We start from the raw sequence: 19,834 nt of genomic DNA on the forward strand, positions 1-19,834 counted from the left end.
TCCGCATACTTGAGACAAGAGCCTCTTTGTGCTGCACTCGTGGAAACTGCAAAATGCTCATATTCTTGCACTCGGGGTTATCGCGCGAGAGACGGAGAGGGGAGGAAAAAAAAAAAAATAACAGAAATAAACCTCGGAGGCATCGTTTGGCCCGAAACGTCGCTTCTGGCTCGACTCAGAAATCTGCGGTGCAGAAAATAAAAAAGAAAAAAACAAAACAAAAAAAAAAAAATAAAAATAAACAGAATACGGAAAAAATATTTGATCCTTTTATTGATGTCTGGCGATATTTTTTGCCGAGTAACTGGACTGCGCGTCATTTTATCCATGCCACGACACGGTTTCACCGCGGTAAAAACGGGAATAGTTCGATTACGGTTACGCTCTTTTTCTCCTCTGGAGGTGTGCAATTTTTCATGGAAAATTCGAGACGCTATATCGCGAGAGACCTTATTCCTTATCATGAATGCTGATTAAAGAGAACGGGGACTCAATTAACCGGAATGAAACGTCGGAATTTTCAAGTAAAGATTTCAGGGGAAAATCTATTTGCAGAGAGCTTGCAGAGAGCTGCTGCAATGGAGATCCTTTATTATTTTTCTTCTTCTTATTTTTCCTCATAACAGAGATCGCGAGACGATTGCTTCATGCCGGACGACGCGGCGGCGAGGAAGATGAAAAGGTGGAAGAAGGGAATAAAAAAAAAAAAAAAAAGAAAGAAAGAAAAAGAAAAAAAAGAAGGATTATACACGAGGGAAGTTTCTTAATCCTTTGAAAAAACTAACTAACCACCCGCTTCTCGTGGTGTACGTAGGTGTAAGTCGGGCATAATAGACCGGCGAGGATTATTTTCAGCGTAGCTCAGAGCTTGAAGGTCTTAATTTCGGTTCAAACACGGGGTAGGAATAGAAATTCCTCGCCATGCAGATATATAGATAGACGTATGCGTGTAGACGTCTTAAGGCACGGGCGGGTCTGCCTCTAACAACATTTATTCGACTGGAATAACCGTGATTTCGGGAATCCCAGGGAACGGAGGAGGGTTCCTGTAACATATTGTACACACGGCGTGAGCTGCGACGCACGTGCGCGAAAATCGTTTCGCAACGATTTTCATACACCAATTACGTTCTTTTCTCACGTGTATTATTTATCGCTTCTGTGGGTAAAGTTTCGATTGAATGAGAACCGAGGGTAGGTAGAGATATTCACCGGGATCGAGTGACGAAAGTACCCTGCAGGTTGAAATACGAAGAAGGGGGAGAAGGACGAGAACGGAATAAATAAAATACAAAATTGATTAGAACTTTGACTTCGGAGATTGGCCAGATATACTTTTATACGAAGGCTTGAAACTTCTCGAGTTGGGGTAAAAATATCGGATCTGAAGAGAACGTTTTAAGAAAGAGAAATAGTCAAGGGATTAGAGAGAAAGAGGCGAAAGTTTGTAATCTTAATTTCTCGAAAGCTCTGATGAGAATCAGGAAAATATCAAGGAGAAGGTATACATGTAGAGAGAGAGAGAGAGAGAGAGAGAGAGAGAGAGAGAGTGAGGAAAGAAAATTAAGGGGGGGTGGGGGTAAACGCTGGGAAAAGAATACCTCAGGCCTGTCTGAGGAAAGATGTGCTTATTAAGAGCCTCGCAAAGCCGTATCCCAATGGCAAAGAAACTTCTTTTCTACTTTGTTCAGTTGCAGACGCTTTAAAGATAAATGCTTTCCGGTCGTCTTTTGTTTCACGTATAGTATTATAATAACTGACGACAAAGCGAGAAAGGGAAAGAGAAAGAGAAAGAGAAAAAAAGAAGTCAAAGCACACGTCGTTAGCAGGCGCCACATGCAAACCAATTCTACATCCGTTCATTGTGCTTTAACAATTCTCACTCTGGTTCCAGAGTGACAGATTTGACGAGTCTCTATAAGCTGAGAACGAACGTTACCATCCTTCGAATAAAAGAGTCACGTAGCTTTGCGGCCAGAGAAAAGATTACTTTGGAATTCTGGTTTTCGCACCTAGGCAGTAACGAACAGTAAGATTCTTGTCTGACTAAACACTGGCATTAAACCGTCGTTTTGTCGATCGGTCACATCTGGTGATTCATTAATGCCGCGGAGAATACACAGGTCTGCAAAGAAATACTCCTTCGAAAAAAAAAAAAAAAAGAAAATATACACATTACACATATGAATGGTTTCATTGTACCGAATCTGTATCTGCTTTCCATTTTTTGCTATCGCGTATGTATTGCCTGATACGATTCATTTTTTTTTTTTTTTGCATTTACACTACTCTAATTTATTTAAACAGTATAAGTCTATACAAAACCAGTTCGAATTGATAGAAAGAGAATTTGAGGGAGAAATAGAAAAGGAGGAATTAGAAAGAGATGAGATTCACCGTGAAACTCCGACCGATGATATGAAATGAAAGAAAGCTACAAAATGACTTGAATTATACTAGTAGATAGATTTTCTGACGATTTACGATGCTTAAACTGTTTAACTTTATAACTTTTTGTTTATAAATATCGCTGCTATCATTAGTGTTTTATAATTTGTAAGCAAAAATAGTGTGTCGTTTAAAAAAAAAAAACCATTACGTGAAAGGTATACGTGGTACATATTTTTTATTGCCATATTTCAATTTGAGAGCATCAAATCTATTATGATTATACATAACAATAAGAAGGAGAAAAAAAAACGTAATCTCTTTCTGCGGACCAGTGATATTTTTGGACTTGTTTCGGTAACTTCTTTTTCGCTGGAAGCAGCTTTGCACGGTCTTGATTATACCGGATATCCGACAATCACGAAAAACGGTCAGTTTCTGATGATAAAATTATTCGTGTGCAGTAAAAAGGTCATCAATAAAGATTGTCTTACATTGTTAGACGGTAGATTTTTTCGTAATTCGTGCTCTCCAACTTTCATCCGACTCATTAAAAGATGCAAATGGATTATTTTCGTCTTTGTCTAACTTGTCAAGAATCCATTCACCTAAAGGTACTAAATTTTTCTGACACAACGAAATTGTAAAAACAATATTTGCTTTTTTATTCCCGATTCGTACGCTGTTCGTCGAAAAACAAATATAGTACAATTATTTTTTTCATTACTCTTTTAAACTCAAAATAAAACTTCATTTTACCTTCGCTTGTACACTTCCGAATTCTATTACATATCAAGTTTTCCGGTGATCATAAAGCTTCGAGGTTTTCGGAACCTTCGCGTTTTAATTATTGCACCCTCCACTCGGAGAGGCATTCGTTCGTAGTGTCAGATGTACAATCTTTAGCCGCATAACGCCACGAAAGCTCGACTTGTTATCTTCAACCGGCCGAAAGTTTTCGCTCTGATTCAATCTATCCACCGCTGCAGAAACTCGCGGCAAAGGCTGACGGTGCAAGAACCGAATAACTCGAGTGGCAAACCGTGATGCAGTCGAGATCGGTGCAAGATTTTTCTCATTCGTAACGATTATTTATTTATCGCGTATCTGTGATACACGCGCATGTTGTAAATTCACAATTTCGAATGAATCTGGTACGGGTAGAAAATGTTCGAAAGTGGTGAAGGAATTATTGACGCACCGTGATCCTTCGATTAATTATTCAGCAGATTTTTCATCAATATTTTCTCACTCTTCGAACACGAAGGGAAAAACTCTGTACGCAACATAACATATGCGAATGTAGACATTTTCGTATTGCCTATGCATCTACGGCTTCGGTACAAAAACCACCGTCGTAAATTTCCGGGATTTAAGTGCAGTGTGCAGGAAAACAGACCGAAGTGTTTTAATTAATTTCCAACAATTCTGACGAGGTTGAGGACGGAAACTGCGGCTCGGAAACGCAGCGTTATAATTTTGTTCGTGAAAAATTATGTCGCTGATATATTATACACACAGGTATGTTTTTCACGTTTAAATAATATCAAGTATCATTTGAAGCGTCTTCGTATTTTTGGGACCATTTTTCTTCAATCAGATTTGGAAATTACGTCGATTTTTAACCTGTTGTCACTTGAATTTACGTAAAACTTGACGAATTTTTTAACGCAGGCTTAAACGCTTATTCAGCTCGCAACGCGCGATCTGTTTTTAAAAATCGCGCAAACTCCAAAAAGTAACGGAAATAATGAGACGGCGAAAATAATGTCAATGGGAAATCATTTTCTTATTTTGTTCGTTGTACGATCATAAATTGAAATTGATAATCTTGCAGGATATAAATAAAAAAAAATAAAAGTTGCGACCTCCGAACGAGCCTCTCGGAAAAAATGGAGAAGTATCAAAAAAATATAATAAACTTGAAATAAAGGTCCAGTTATCGGAAATTCCGTATACATTTGGTTGATTAATTCGCGAGTGATTTACTCTCGCGAATGCGGGGTCCTTGGCAAACGCGCCGACAGCTGCTTTTCGTATCAGTTAACAAGCTCTTGTATTAATTATTTACGGCAGCAGGCCCTCTGCGTACAGGCATAAGAGCCAATAGCATCGTTCAGGAGCGCTGGGAGCCCTTGGACGTAAAAAATTCAATACCGAACCCCGCGATCACTCGCTTTCGGATAACCTGCCAATCGGAGCTTTGAAACTTTGAACGCGCGAAGGAGGCTCACTGAAAAAAAAAACGAAGGGAGCATATCTTCGTAGAGGAGAAAATAAAAATCGATTCTCGCACCGTTTATCATTGATTAGTTTAAAGAATCGTGTACCTACTTCTGTGGAAAAGTCGAGCCTAACTCACCTTCCATTTACATATCTCTCGTTCCACGGCAACATACGTAATACGTTATAGGTGTATGTAATAATGTAATATGTATGCATGCAAGGGAAGCTCTTCTCTCGAAGCACAAAGCTTGGAGATAACGCGGAATTGCTACGGAACGGGGTGTAAAACCATTTAATATACGTATATATGATATCGTATACGCGCACGGATCGGAGCTTGCGGTGAAAATCCGTTAAAATTTACTCGCCGACCTAAAAATTGAAACGGCACTTGAAAACTCGGTAAATTATTCAACCGGATTCTTCAGGCTCCGCGCCTCTTCCGCTTCGCTCCAGCTCTGACCAGTCGAGATTTTCTCAACTCTCTACGGTGGAAGCGATTTTCCTCTTTCGACCGAAATTAACGTCCTCCAGAGAGCGTGAGAGTAGATTGCGGTTCCTGATCATTTTTCCCTTCTCCCTTATTCGTCACTTGGACGGTCTAAAATCATACCTATTTGTAGGAGTTTTTTTTTTCAGTTTCATTTTTCATTTTCTTATTTTAAAGAAAATGAAAATACGTAGAACAATTGAGTTTGAGGGCTTTGTCATTTATAGTTTCAACAAAAATTAATTTCAATGATAAAATCTTAAAATGTTATTGAAATTATGAATAATAAAGCTTTCAAAGTGAAATTGCTCCAAGTGCTTTCATGTTCTTAAAAAAAAAAAAAAAAAAGATAACGGGAAAAACAGAATTTTCGGTAATATTTCTATAAATTCCCAGAAACTCGTTAATACTAAAAATTAATATCTCGTGTTTGAAAATCGAATTTACTGTTGTTTAGACCAAAGATTCGAAGCCAAATGGCAATTGGTACACCGAGTACTCGGGGTTCTAAAATACGAGTGAAACGATCGTTCTCTTCAGCCTTTGATCGTTCCAATTTCGGATGTCAGCTTCGTTCGGAAGGATATGACGATTATTTTCTTGCGAAGAAATGGGCGAGGTCCGAATTTATCCGAGGATCAGTGCCCAGCCTTAACCCTTGACAAAGGGCGTTCATTTGCAAGTCGGACCTCCCAAATCGTGTAGGGACTTCGTTGCAACACCAACGAGAAACGCTGTTTCTAATAGCCCTCCGAATACTCGGTGCCCTAATCGCACACGTCAAAGCTTGTCACACAGATCCATGATTAACCCGTTTAGAGAAGCGTCGAAAATTCACGACGCGTCAATTAATCCAACCCGCTTTATATTCCTCCCGCGAGTTTCCTCCCTCTTCACCCTTTCGTAACCAGATTCGAAAAGTTTTATCGTTATTTTCGAGGTCTTGTGTCGTCTTTCCAACCCACTGTAGAATTCGAGTCACCCCCTGCCTACTTCATAAGTTTGTCAAATTATAACCAAGCGTTACAATTGTAAGGGTTTTTGATAATCGTCAATTTCTTTTTCGGAATCTTCGAATATACCTTGAAACGCAGGATTTTCGAAACTCTTGGTTACACTTTGTATTCATCTTTCTCATTTCAATTCAGCTTTTATTTTGTTTTATTAACCGTGTCACTGCAGTCATTGCAACACCGCATTGAAACAGTTGAAAAACGAATTTATTTGACGCGATTCAAAATTGTAATACGAGTCCGTGCGTGTATATAACGTGTGTTGGAGAACCGCGAGCGTGAACAATAGCGCGGCCATTAGTCGGCTGGAAATGAAGAGAAATTCGTTGGTGCGTGTTTTCTTTTTTTTTGTTGTTTTTTTTGTTTTTTTTTCAAAAAACGACGGAAGCACCGCGTATAAACGAGCTACGGGTGTATCACGAGCCTCGGATATTATATACCTATACCCGATAAATTTTTTTTATTCCACACCCTTCCAGTTTAGCCTCAACAAATTGAATTGTAACTGCGAATTTGACGACCGTGTCGAACGACACGGAGGGCGGCTGACCCTGCGGAAGTGAAAACAAAAATAGATGAAATAAAGGAAAAGAGGAACACAGTATAATTCAGAGTTTTGGAGTGAGGGAGACGTTGAGCTCGGCATGGAGAAAATGAAAATTAATCATGAAATTACCCAAGTTCAATTCCTCATACCATTTTTCCCAATCTCAGATAATTACTCTCGGATTAGACAGGTCTGCAAAAAAATATTTTTGTTTCAGCTACATGGGATATTTTTGATAAATATTATGATTTCGGGTGTGCTGAATCTAAAAATAACTTCCATTTTCCGTTTCCCTGTTTGTACTTATTCTTGAGTCTCACTCCAATGAATATTAAATGGAAGTAAGAAATCACTTTTGCTCAGGATTTTTAGAATCAAGAATAGAATACCAGATTTCGAATTAAACGGGAGTCACACTCTAAATGAAAACTACAAACACGATGTTACGAAAAAACCTGACTTGATGAAACTTTTTGAGTATATTTCGCTGGTTTCAGTGAGTGAAAATCTATAAGAAACGGTATAAAAAGAAACCTGTGCAGTTTTTTGATTGCAAAACTGCGTTATTAATACAATGTGTGGGAAAATGTTGTGTGCTTTGGTTATCTCCGCCACCTGAAATGTTGATGAAGCATTTCCCCCTCCTTTCTGCGCCCATTAACCGGTGGCTGATAAAACTAGAAATCCTCTTAATGACGGGTAATATCCCGTTTGAACACGAGCCTGTAGAACCGCGAACCGTTGTACCTGTATGCTGATGCTATACGTGACTTTAAGCTTATGTAAATAAACGAGCGAGGAGGCGAGCTCGATAAAGGGGCGATCAGAGAACTCGGTTCAGGCTGGAAAACGGGGTGGCCTTTTCTTGTTTATCTCACCTCCTCTTTTCAAACGTTTCCTTTCGTCGAGGTTAAAACGCCCTCGTATCACACGACAATTCTCGAAAAGCGAAACGTCCAATCGATGCCCGGCAATACATGCATTTTAGGGAACATCCGGAGGATGTAAAAAGTAAAAGCACTTCTCGAGGGGGACAAGAATAGGTGTGCAAACCGTCAGACGAAATCTCCTGAGTCTGGTAAAGGGTTTTCAGTCACTGTTGGGACTTGGAGGGTGAAATTTGTTTGTGAAAAAAGAATAACAGAAAAAGAACGAAAGATTCTACGTTTCTTGGGATCGAAACTTGCTTCTTGGGCGGAAGTCGCCTCTCGTCGTTCGAAAATCCAGGGTCTTAACCGCGGCCTAAGCCACGGGAAGCCGGGAATAAGGGCTCTGGGGTGTATTTTTATTACGTGCGTGGAGGTCGATATCTTAACCCTAATATCCTGAAAGTTGGAAGCACTCCTGCAGTGCGGTCTAGTTACGCGCTTGTGTAATTCAACGTTTCGGCTTCTCCCTACCGCCGCCGTCACCCTTTCCTGTTAAGACAGGCATCCCGTGCCGCAAACCTTCCTAAAGCAATTTCACCGCCTTTCCGATTAATCCCTTATCGATAATCGATCCCCCATTTATCAATTTCGCCACGATGCAGCGTTGCAAGGTCTTGGGAATATGTTGTATTCCTTTCTCCGATACGTGAGGCAAAGATTTCCTTACTTCAGATTGGCTCTGTCCGAAGCGTTTTTCTCCCCTCTTCAGGTGCAAGAGACCAAGCATCGAAGGACTTACAAGACGTCACGTCGCGGCTCTCACAGCCAGAGGTATCCTCCACCTATTCGGTGAAAAAGCGGTTGTCACGAAGTGCAAAACGTTCATCGTTCATCGGTTCACCCTGACGACACCGAGCTTTTACTTTGTTTGCACCCGTGACGCTGCAGGGAGAGTTGACGCTTCGGAGATTAGAGGCAGACTTTGGAAGATGAATAAAACGGTGAAGCCATGCACGCTGTCAGATCCATCCCTTTATCGCCGTCGGCGATTTGCGGCTTGTGTTAGAAGTGGGGAAGAACGGTTCAAGTCATCCTTTGAACGACGCTTAATCACATTTTGCTTCCGGCCATTTTTCATCCATCCTCAAAAATCTTCCGGCAAGTACGGAATCGTTCGTAGCTCCAGCCGAAGTACTGCCTGATGGAATCCCGTTCAGTTGTCACGAACTTCGAGCCCAATTGGCGGCGTAGATCAACTTGACCGGCCAGCAATGTGCAGGGTTGGGAAAAGCCTTTGAGCTTTCGCAGCGCAGAGGCTCGTCAAGCAGCGTGCGGAATTCCTGCGTCCCTTTTCATCCAGCGTTCATACCGTAAAGCTCGACCAGCAACTTGACCCTTTTTCGACGTTGTACAACGACTGCTATGCGAGCTGGCTCTCACGCACTTCGCTGGGCAGACAGAAAGCTGCGTGGGTCGGAAAGTAACGCTGTCGGTAGTTGAGCAGCCTCGGCATGATAATTTTCCCGAAAATGTATGGACTCGCCGCAAAATCCCGTTTCTGCGGTTACGCCTCGGATTACAACCTTAACAATCATCCCACGTCTGCTCTGCGGAGGAAGGAAAAGTTGCACCGACACGCTGCACCCTGCTTTTATGTACGTGAATATAAACTGTGGTTGGTACCTCAGCTGAAGAGCGAGCCGCTGTTTCCTCGGAATTCATCCTCGTTTCTGCCGTTGGGTTTTTACTACGGTTTCTTTCTTTTACTCTCGGTGCAGGCAGTCGGCAATTGCTTTCCGAGTGAATTGACCATTAGTCGGTATGGATAAGGATCAGGAATTATATTCCTGACCGATGGACTGTTTACCCAACTATATTAGTCAGCTATTGCCACTAGAAATAAGGGGGAGTCGGGAACGGTGACATGTGTAACCAGTCGTTGACCTGGGAATTAGTGATAGACGAACAACCCTAGTCGCCGTCAGTTGAATGCGTATGATTCTTGGTACAAGATACAACCACCTAACTTAACCCACTGGTGCCAACCTTATACTTCTTTCAACGACTTCAACTCGGCGAGAATCCACTTCAATTCTTTCAAAGTCACGTGAAATAATGCAGTCACTCAAAGGTACTTGACTTCAAGTCCTTTCAATTCACAAAGTCTCGAAATCTTCGGTGCACGCTCCATTTCGTAACGACCAATTCCTCGCCACCAACAAACTTGATGATGGTCTTTAATTTTCCCACCCGCAATGTTTGTCTGTCTTTCCGATCATCCATTAAACTTCAAGTTCAAATGTTTCAAAGAATCAAAAGGGGCTGTTATAACTATCGCTTTATGTGTTCGAAATCACAACAGTATAATCGGTCATAATATTGGCACGAATTTATTTGCTATACCGAGTGGCGAGAATCTATTGATGTGTTCGGCACACCCTGACGACCGTTGATCGTACGTGTATGTGCTTTGACGTCTATTTACCCGTGATGGAATTGCTCTCGGTGAAGCGTAACGTTAGATATCTGTAAGAGTAAACGTTGGAAGAGCAAGCGTCCAAGGGCAGTAAATTTCATACGCCCGTATCTGCGGTACATCCATCGTAACGGTTTAAAGTCTTGGTCACTCAACGCGCTCGTTCAGTTGCTGAGCTTCGATTGTGTGCGCGCCCGGTTAACATACAACGGAACGATCTAACCGCGCTTTGAATACTTTTACAATTCATCCACCACCGGTACACGGTTGCAGGTAGTGCAGAGAAACGGTAATTGGAGACGGAATATCTCGTTAATTACGCCGATCTATTCTATCTATCTATCCATCCATCCTCGCGATGTTGAAGCACGTCTAAAACACCGGCAGCATCGAAGCGAGATTGACCCGCCCGTGGCCGAGATGAAGAGAGATCAACATCGCAACTGTCATACGTTGGGTACAATTTATAACCTGTGCCGTACATTATTCACGGGTGAAAATCTTCGACTGGCTGAAGCTCGGCTGCTGACACAGAATCGGTTGGCCGCACCGAACGATCCATACGTTGAATCTCGAGGAGTTCTTCATTGTCTGGCGTTGAGGAGGCTTGACCTTCTCCCACATATCGAGTGCTTCTCCCTCTCCTCAACTCACTCCACTTTATCATTGCAGCGAACTGCACCGTCCGGGGTGAGGCACCCTTGGCTCGTCACACCTTCTGCTGCAGATGCAGCTGCAGTGTCATGACTCCGTGTTAAAAGACCTGCTGCAGGTATTATCTTTTGTTGGCAGGGTGTGTATGTGCAGCGCGGCGTCGTTGCACCACCGCGCTAGTTTTACCTCTCGATATTTATCTCGGAATATTCATTCGCCTAGATGCTAATGCTGCTGCTGCTACGATGCTGCATGCAGCCGCTTCTTTGTCGAGGGGTCGCTCTTTTGCTTTTCAGATCCTCGCGGGGCTTCCACCACCAACGTACACCGCCTTGAAAGGATCTCGGAGATTATTCGACCTCAGCCTCAGCCTCTGGGCTCAACCGCATATCTGCCTACCCTTACAATCCAGCCCGTTTCATCCTGCCATTGGAATCTGATAACTTATAACGCGATTCCAGATCACCGGCGCCACTTGCCGAGCCCTTCTCGCCTGCATTGGAATGTGTGAGACGTGCTCCCGCTGTTTCACTAAACTATTTCCAACACAAGTCAAGAGATGCTCGCGCATCGGGAGGCTCCGAATTTAACGAGGAGAAGGCTACACGTGCCGTATGACTTGCGGCATTCTGTTTATAGAAGATGATGCGGTTTTATATATCTTTTTTATGTATATACACGTACCATTCCAATAACCGTCGAACGACCACCGCTTGATTCGATAGTGAAAAGGCAGCCCCTCGCAAGTCGATTCTTGAAGTGAAAAACCCGCTGACCTTCGGGCCAAAGGAGTGTTCCTCGATTGGGGCTTGTGGAAGATTGATATCTCTCGATTTCAGTATTCCAGCTAGCTGCTTCTAACCGTGACTAATTGTAAGATCCGAGAAACACGCGAGTCTTGCAACTGACCTCACTTAACGTGGATCAATCTTCCTCCGGCTTACGGGGGACAGGTTTAATATTCGTACCTAGACATCGATCGACACGGGTCATGCTTCACGAGTCCCAATTTTGCGTCGTCCACGGTTCACTGCCCGTCCGGTTTGATCCGAATCAATTTCATTACAACCGTTCGGGTTACCGACTGCCTTCTCCCGTGTTCCACAGACTGCTCTCCTGAACCTGCTGCGGCTTTTCGGAACGAAAGTATATTTATGTACACTTGGGGACAATGAATCTGAGACGGCTAATTTTTTACACTACACAGTTATGTTGGCAACACAGAGAAACCTACAGCGCCACACTCGGCCGAGAGCGAAACTAACTCAATCTCAACAAACATAACGTAACCCATGACCGTCGAATCTAACCTTAGATTACGTGTCAATCCAACAATTCATTATCCCCGCGGTATTCTAAGGTTAGATTCGACGGTCATGGGTTACGTTATGTTTGTTGAGATTGAGTTAGTTTCGCGTTCGGCCGAGTGTGGCGCTGTAGGTTTTCCTGTGTTGCCAACATAGCTGTCTAGTGTAAAAAATTAGTCGTCTCAGACTCATTGTTCCCAAGTGTACATGTCTGGACTCCATTTCGCGCACCAACATCTTACAATCGGTCTGACACTCCGCGGTTTCGTTCCTGCAGACTTAAAAATAACATTCGATATTGGCTGCACTACATATTCGTACGGATTAGTAAACGGGGCGAGTGAGTTTGCTACCGAACAAAGGGTAACACCCGCGTCTTCCGCGGCTTGGGAATTGGAGCGAAATCACTTCTACGATTCGATACACCAGCTGCCTCGCGTACACCTTTTACACACTTTTACGTATCGCGTGTTTTACGTTCCTTGGTCCTGGGGGCTTTATAATACTACGACAACGACGACGATAACGATGGTGACGAAAAAAAGAACGCCTCTGGCACAGGTGAACCGCGGGATGCGTGATGGCCCATAACGCGGTCTCGTATAAATACAATATTACACATTGAGAGCTTGTACGATTAGCTCTGCGCTGAAAACGCCGGTGGATCTTGACGGATCAACCAGCGTCGTCATCCTAGATTTCAGACATGGCGAAAATTGCTTCATAAGACGAAGAAGATGAAGAATTGCTGACCGAAATTAAGTCAGGGATCAAATTATGATAACACATCGAGCACCGAGTCTCTAAATTTGATCTGGGAATGAGAATTGTCACGTGAGTCAAAGACAGCTTGCTATCAATTTCACCGTTGCGATGATCACCAAGAGAATTTTTCTTCCCCATTCACTACCGGAAGTTCATATAAACGAAACACTTGAATGATCTCCCGTTGTATATAAATCGAGGATAAATTGTATAATTTAAAAAAAAATGAGAATCATTAATGTGGGGAAGAATATTGCACCTAGACCTGTGTCAGTGTGTTGGTGAGAGTCTATATCAAAAATATGCAAAGCACCCCTTATGTCGTCTCACTCGCGAATAATGTCATGAATAATGTCTGCATTATATTCCTCCGCCGCCTACAGGTGCAAGATCTTATATATATATAGCATATATGTGTGTGTATATATATATATACACACATCTGTGCCTTTCCTCCCGCTTCAATGGGCGGTACCCCAATTATCGTATTTGTCATGTTCGACCTCCTGCGAACTCGTGAAAATCATAGGGAAAGCTCGATTCCTGTCTCCCTCTATCTCTCTATCTCTCTCTCTCTCTCGTTAGTTTACCTTGTTACGTGAAAATCTTTTATCTATCTTTTAACACTCATAGTATACCTACTGTAAAACTATTCATCCTCGGTTCCATTTATCCTTTAAAAATAGGTGCATCTTATTCGTTGAATTGAAACGAAAATCATTACTGTACATAATCGATTCGCGTAAATCGTGAAGAAGGCGAAAGAAATGAATAAAACGAAGAGGGGAGGGAAAAGAATAACAACAATTTCTTGTCAGTGAATCATAATGAATGAGTAAACTTTGCTTACGATATTAACGACGTCTTGTTCACGCTTTGTTGGAATTCTGCGCCATTATTGTAATCGTGGTAACGTGTTATTGTTACTATTATTGGTATTATTATTTTATGTATATGCGTATAAATGTATATTTATATACATTTACATATTTAATGGCCGTGGTGAGAAGAAGGAATTGGAAAACAGTGTTGCTTGAGGTGAAAATGATCATTTTACCTTCTCGAGGCGATTCGCGTAATTTACAAAACGTGGACTTTTTCCTGAATGCGGTTGATTTAAGTGACAGCTCATGTTGCATGACGTTTGAAACGGTTTTCAGGGGTTTTGATAGGAATACCAGTTGTCTGGGTCCATTCCGAGCTTTTCGAGGGAAGACCTCGTTCAAAGTGGGATGAATATTAAAAATTGTTCATATTTTTTTTTGTCAAAGAATCGATTACTCGGTCATCTTTGATTCGCGCGATATTATTGCCAGTGTACGAAGCTTGCCACAAAATCTTGTGCAGCATGTTACAGTTATGTTGAACTAAACGCGGCGATCGATCGCCTCGTGTAATAAATTTTACATTAAAAAATGAATACTCAAAGAGATATAATTTATAGACATATTTCTTTATTCTTTCACGCTAGGGTAAATTATACATTGTGTAACAACCCGAGAGAGGCGTGGAAAATTCCGCGAAGGAATACGGCGACGTGTCCCATTAAAAGCACATTAATCAAGCGATAAGCTTCCCTAAGAAATCTAATTTTCTGTAAAATTCTTCCCCCCCCCCCCCCCCCCCTTCTGTTCCCTGTCCCTATACATCTATCCCCGGCATATTATATATATATATATATATATATATCCTCTTGATACCGAGTCGTTACTTCTTCGAATACTTCCGTCTGTAAACCTACTTATAATTTATGGCTCGTCGTCGGAGCTTTCTCGCCGCCGTCTCTGTCTCGAATCGCTTGATCGTTCTGTAAACCGATCGACCGTTAAACGACAGTTTCATCGCATTTTTTTCGTTTTTTTTTTTTTTTTTTTTTTATTCACATACTCGTGCGATTGTTCATCCATTTTTATACCTCTTGCTGATGAAACGAGGTCTGTTTATTTGCAAAATTTTCATTTAAACACGAGAGAAAAATTTCCGATTATAAGCTTGGTTCGATTTTCCGATGAATTGGTCGTTAATTGTCATTGAGATATTTAGATCGATTTAACGTTTGATTTGTGTTTATCTTTTTTCCCTCACAGTTGCCACGGAATTGAGAATCCACATGCAGAAAAGCATGAGAAAATCCAGTCTCAGGAACTTGACACGTCATGGCCATTTTCTTTGTAAGTTACCCACACTTTATTATACAATATACACGTCACACGTCATCATTTATCATTACTCAACGATATCGATCCGATTGATCGCCGTACATTCGTACTAGTTAAATATCGATTTGTCACAATAAAAAAAAAAAAAAAAATTACAGTTCATTGCGATTCCGTTGCCATCTAAGTTCGATTTTAGCAAAGTTTCTTGAAATCGCGTTTCAGAACTTTGGGTTTAATTTCCAAATCAAGTATGATAATCTGAGAGCCACCTGTGGCTTATGAATTGATATCAATTCATGAGATCGTGATAGGATTAGCATAATACCTGTACTCTGAGCCGACAGATCAAATCTGAACATCTTAGTTTCGAATTCAGCTGTTTAAGAAAAAAAAGAGGGGAATCAGTTAATAATCAACGATTCAATTCGTTGTACGAGCTTCACCGTATTCCAGAAGAAAAGCGTAGAATATCTTCCCCATCGTCGAAGCCTGATTTTTTCTTTCTCACGAGTTAAAGCCGACGTTAAAAGTTATCGAATTTCCCGCCACGTGGATTTGATCAATAGATAGTTAAACGCCATTCTGAAAGATGGCGCCGTCGTCCGAGCTTGCAAGCTACTAGAAAGCTCGAAAACGTTGGCTAACTCACCACCAGGGACCGCCAGTAGTCGAAAGCACGGAGCTTCTTGGTCGAACGATTTCCTCCACCTCTCTCTCTTTCTCTCACTCTCTCTTTCTCTCTCTTTATCTCTGCAGGCAATATGGCAGAACTGGATTCTCAGCACGTGACACCCACGCCATGAGAGTTCAGAGGGAGGGAATGAAAAATCGATTTACGGGGATATCAGACACGCTTGGGACAACTCAAATCTGAGCGAATTTCTTGTCGCAAAATCAGCGCTAACTCTGCGCGAAAATTATTACAATTCTCGTTTCAAAGCTTATTATTCGCAGTTTCGTTGTCAGGGGTCTTTGCAATTTCGTGGTATAAATTCACCCTCAATTATTTATTTATTAATAATCGGGTGAATTCAAATTAAGTATGCGCGAATCGATTTTCTCACACGCTATTATTATTCCATGATACCGAAACGCGGAACAGATTTGATAATGCTTGATAATACCTGCGAGCTTTAGTAATGTAATAATTAAACTGGTGTAAATGATTTATTTACAACGGATATAAGCTGTTAATTGGATATTTTTACAAACGAACAGAAATTAATCCGTGCAAACATAGCATCCAAAACACGATATAATCGCATCAAAAGAAAGTGGAGAAAAATAAATCTTAATCTTAATGTTTTATTTTTACTCTTTTTTTTTTTGGTTCACTACAGAGCACGAGGAAGTGAGTGAGAGAGGGAGAGAGAGAGAGAGAGAGAAAATGTGGTTTCCTCGGGTGCGGTAATAAATTACACCTCGAGGTTATTTATCAGAATTTTTTACCTTCTTTCGTCTAATAATTTTTCTTCATTCAAGCACCAATTTCTGAATCCCGTATATCTATATCGGAAGAATTTGCGCCGTATTTTTCTGGATAAAACTACAAGTTATACACTGTGTTCTTTCCTTTTTTTTTTTTTCTTTTTCTCCTTTTTCTCTTCTCCTTTCGGAATAAGAAAAAGTCAATAATAATTCACGGAATAGAATGTAGTATTCTACTTTATCCAGAAACTTTTTTTTTTTTTTCTTAAACTCGGAGATGGTGGAACAATATTGGCTTACCTCGTGGGCAGACACAGACTGTTTTGTACTCCGACTGTCTGACCATGCTCATAAGGATCGCTGTTGGGGTTTGCGGCTCACCGCGGGAATACTTGAACAAAATAACTTGTGCGTAAAATTGGCCGGTTATTGTTGGTTCAGTGCGGGGGCGTTTTGCCCTTACTCCCAACTCCTGGAACGTATATATACGTGTATATATAATGTATAAGCACCACGCGTTTAAGTTTACGTCCCGGTGTAACGTTACGTATGCGTCGGGTGGTAGGGCTTGTTAAAAAGCCCTTTTATATTGCATATCGCATCAGGTTTCTGGGCTTGTATCCACTCCGATTCGCTTTGGGACCTAAGCGACTCATTGTCGTAGCTCGGTGTGAATTTTTCACACTGCCCAAATTGAGTTTTTTAAATTTTGCCTTCTTTGTGATATTCAGAATCGAGAAGTTGGCGAAATCAACTCGGGAATGAAGAGTAGATTCATCAATGGAATAGATCTTTACGCTTTTATGTCCAAGGAATCAATTCCGACCGTTTTTAGATCGACGTTTCACTGAGTAATCAATTTTTCCGATATTAAAACCAACGGATTTTCATTTTTAATGCTTATTAGATTTCAGCTGTTCTCGAGTCATCTTCCAAAAATCATCTTTCTCCTTTTTTGCCTGACAGTAACTTGAAAACGGATGAACCAATGTCGGTGAAACTCGTCCGATTGGTTCGAGATTTCGAATCTAAATCCCTTAGTCTTCGACCCAGCTGTCTATTTTTTCCATCATCCACCAACTCCCAGTCGATTCCCTGTCAACGGCATCTCCTAATTCACCTTCCAACCGTTCGATCCAATCACGAACCAAAAGTGTCGTTGGTCAAAGTGCCGAGTCCTTGAGACGCGTCTTGGAACATACAGTAGTTACTCGGACACGTGGAGACGTTGCCGTCGTGTGTGTAACGAAGGTATGCAAAGGAGCGGGTGGGCGCCAAGGGTCGAGAATGAGTCGTATCGATGTCGAGCCGGCTTGTTTGCAGAGTGTTTTCGCTGTCTGATTCCGTACGGGGTTATACACTGAGAGAAATTTTTACGCGTACCTCGTTTTTCGCAATTCCAACAATATTCGAACAGTTTTTTTAACGATACTTGTTTTACTGAATTTTTCTAGTTACTGTAACAAATGAAGTTTTTCTCAGTGTACCTAGGCATAGATTGTATTTACCGTACGAACTCTACTACAGGTACAGACGTTTGCCCAAGCTTTCGAAGGTTCAACCCTACCGGGTACAAAATGGGTTAGGCTTCTTGTGTCGGTACACCCTGTTTATATATCCGCGTGTGCATGTCTCCACATACCCAGCCATTGGACGTACCTCTAATTTTATTGATTCAACGTTCCATTGGGCTTCCGGCCAATTTGAAAACGATCCCTAACTATATCGCTGCCTCTTCTCTGCATTAGCAATGAATGAAAATGGATCGGAATACTTCCTTCGGACCAGATGGGAATGAACTGATTTTTGTGTTTTTTGTTTTTTTTTTGTTGGGAGGGTGGCTTCCACCCGACTGGCCTGAAAAGCCTTTGCGTGTATCAGGTACTCACTCGCATTATACAGGTAAAAGTATACACGTAATAGGTACGTTATATGTATGCGGGGAAAAAATATTGCGGATGTTTGTAGAGTCGGATCAAATAGGAACCTTCCATTTCGATCAGTCTTATCGCTCGAACTTATTCTACAAAATTTCATTTCATCATATTTTGGAAATTAGTTTATACATATTTCGATACTCAAGGATGTTCAATCCACGTTAAACCGTCAAAATTCTAACCGATCCAAGCTGCTGTGGAGAAATAAGAAACTTTAGACAACCGACTATGCCTGTTGTAATCGTTTCCGTGCATCTGTTACGATTATGGTAATTCAGGATCTCGTCCAGAATCCTTTAAAATTCCATCCAAATTGTCGATGCCTGGATGTGGTCCCCTTGCACGCTCTTCACGGAATGTTCGTATAAAATCCCGCCAGGACGATAATACACTGTGCAAGGAAGGTCCCTTTTTCCGCACCCGTTGACCGACGCGATGTCCTATCGCGGCGCACGACGCGACGGGGGGATTTATAAATAAATCCAATTGGTATCAGATATGCTCCTCGACGTGGGGCCCTGTCTATTTCGAGCCATCGACCAACCGGCGCTAAGGTCACAGTACCTTCGCTCTTTCCACCCTCAGCCTTTGAATTCCACCGATTCTGTAGGACCAAATTCAGGACCTTTGTGTTGCCCGGGATGAAGCTTCGTTGGAAGCAAAACTCCCTTGGGATCGAGAGGAGCGTAATACCGTCCTTTTTAGACTTTCGACAAAATATTCCAGGCAGGTACCTAGTCGCCATGCGAAATCTGCTACCCCACGACAAACGGCGTCCCCTTCTTCCCTCCAAACATCATCAAGGTCCTAAAGAATCCTCGCAGAAATGATCCCTTGGCCGTGTTTTGATCAATGGTTGAATCAATCGGAACCTTTTTTTTTTTTTTCTCTCTCTCTCTTTGTGTTCGTTTTTCTTCATTCTGCAAATAGCTCACGTCGTGAATCGCTATGTTTCGGCTCCTCTCAACTATCCTGCTGAACACGTTGTTCGGTGTTCACTTAATTGATCATCTTGACCGGGACGAAGGTGCTGGTTGTGCCTGCAAGCTCGTCGCGTTACTGGATTGCCTTACACCTCTTGTGAGTAATGGCGTTATGTGCCGCACAAGGTGTTGCGGCACCCTCGAGCTACGTATTCTGCACTCTCGCGTCAACCCGATTATGCGTATAATTCATGCATCGTAATATGGCTGATCCAGTTGCGCACCTATAACAGTGGATCATCGCGGCTTGGGGATTAATCATACGTCAAGCTGTTCGTGAACCACTGACGACAATAACGTATGTTTGGTTTTTGATTTAGAACATTTGCACGGTATCTTTATAGTGGAAAATTGGTTTTTTTTTCTCGTTTTTCTTTTCAATCGGATTTTCTATTTCAATGCTAGTTTGGAGGTCTGAAAGTGAAACGGCTACGTAATCAAATAGTCATAAAGTGCAGGTCTAATTTAACCAAATGCTGATAATGTTCGTGAAACTTTGAATTTCATGACATTAATAGACAATTCAAAATCATTTTTAAAAATAAAAACATCCAAACGTTCAGGATTAAAAGTGTTTATAAAGCCGACACGT

At 41.7% G+C, this 19,834-nt stretch overlaps 1 protein-coding gene across 9 annotated transcripts in view; it reads left to right on the forward strand.

Moving 5' to 3' along the window:
* Positions 1–19,834, forward strand: part of Ih (hyperpolarization activated cyclic nucleotide gated potassium channel Ih) — a 166,123-nt gene that overhangs the window by 45,016 nt on the left and 101,273 nt on the right. For all 9 annotated transcript variants that reach the window (XM_046630182.2, XM_046630208.2, XM_046630198.2 and 6 more), the window contains exon 3: positions 14,823–14,906. In XM_046630182.2, coding sequence (XP_046486138.1) covers positions 14,823–14,906 — 84 coding nt within the window. The remainder of the gene's footprint in view (positions 1–14,822; positions 14,907–19,834) is intronic.

This window comes from Neodiprion pinetum, chromosome 1 (genome assembly GCF_021155775.2).
Source record: "Neodiprion pinetum isolate iyNeoPine1 chromosome 1, iyNeoPine1.2, whole genome shotgun sequence".
NCBI classification, from domain to species: domain Eukaryota; kingdom Metazoa; phylum Arthropoda; class Insecta; order Hymenoptera; family Diprionidae; genus Neodiprion; species Neodiprion pinetum.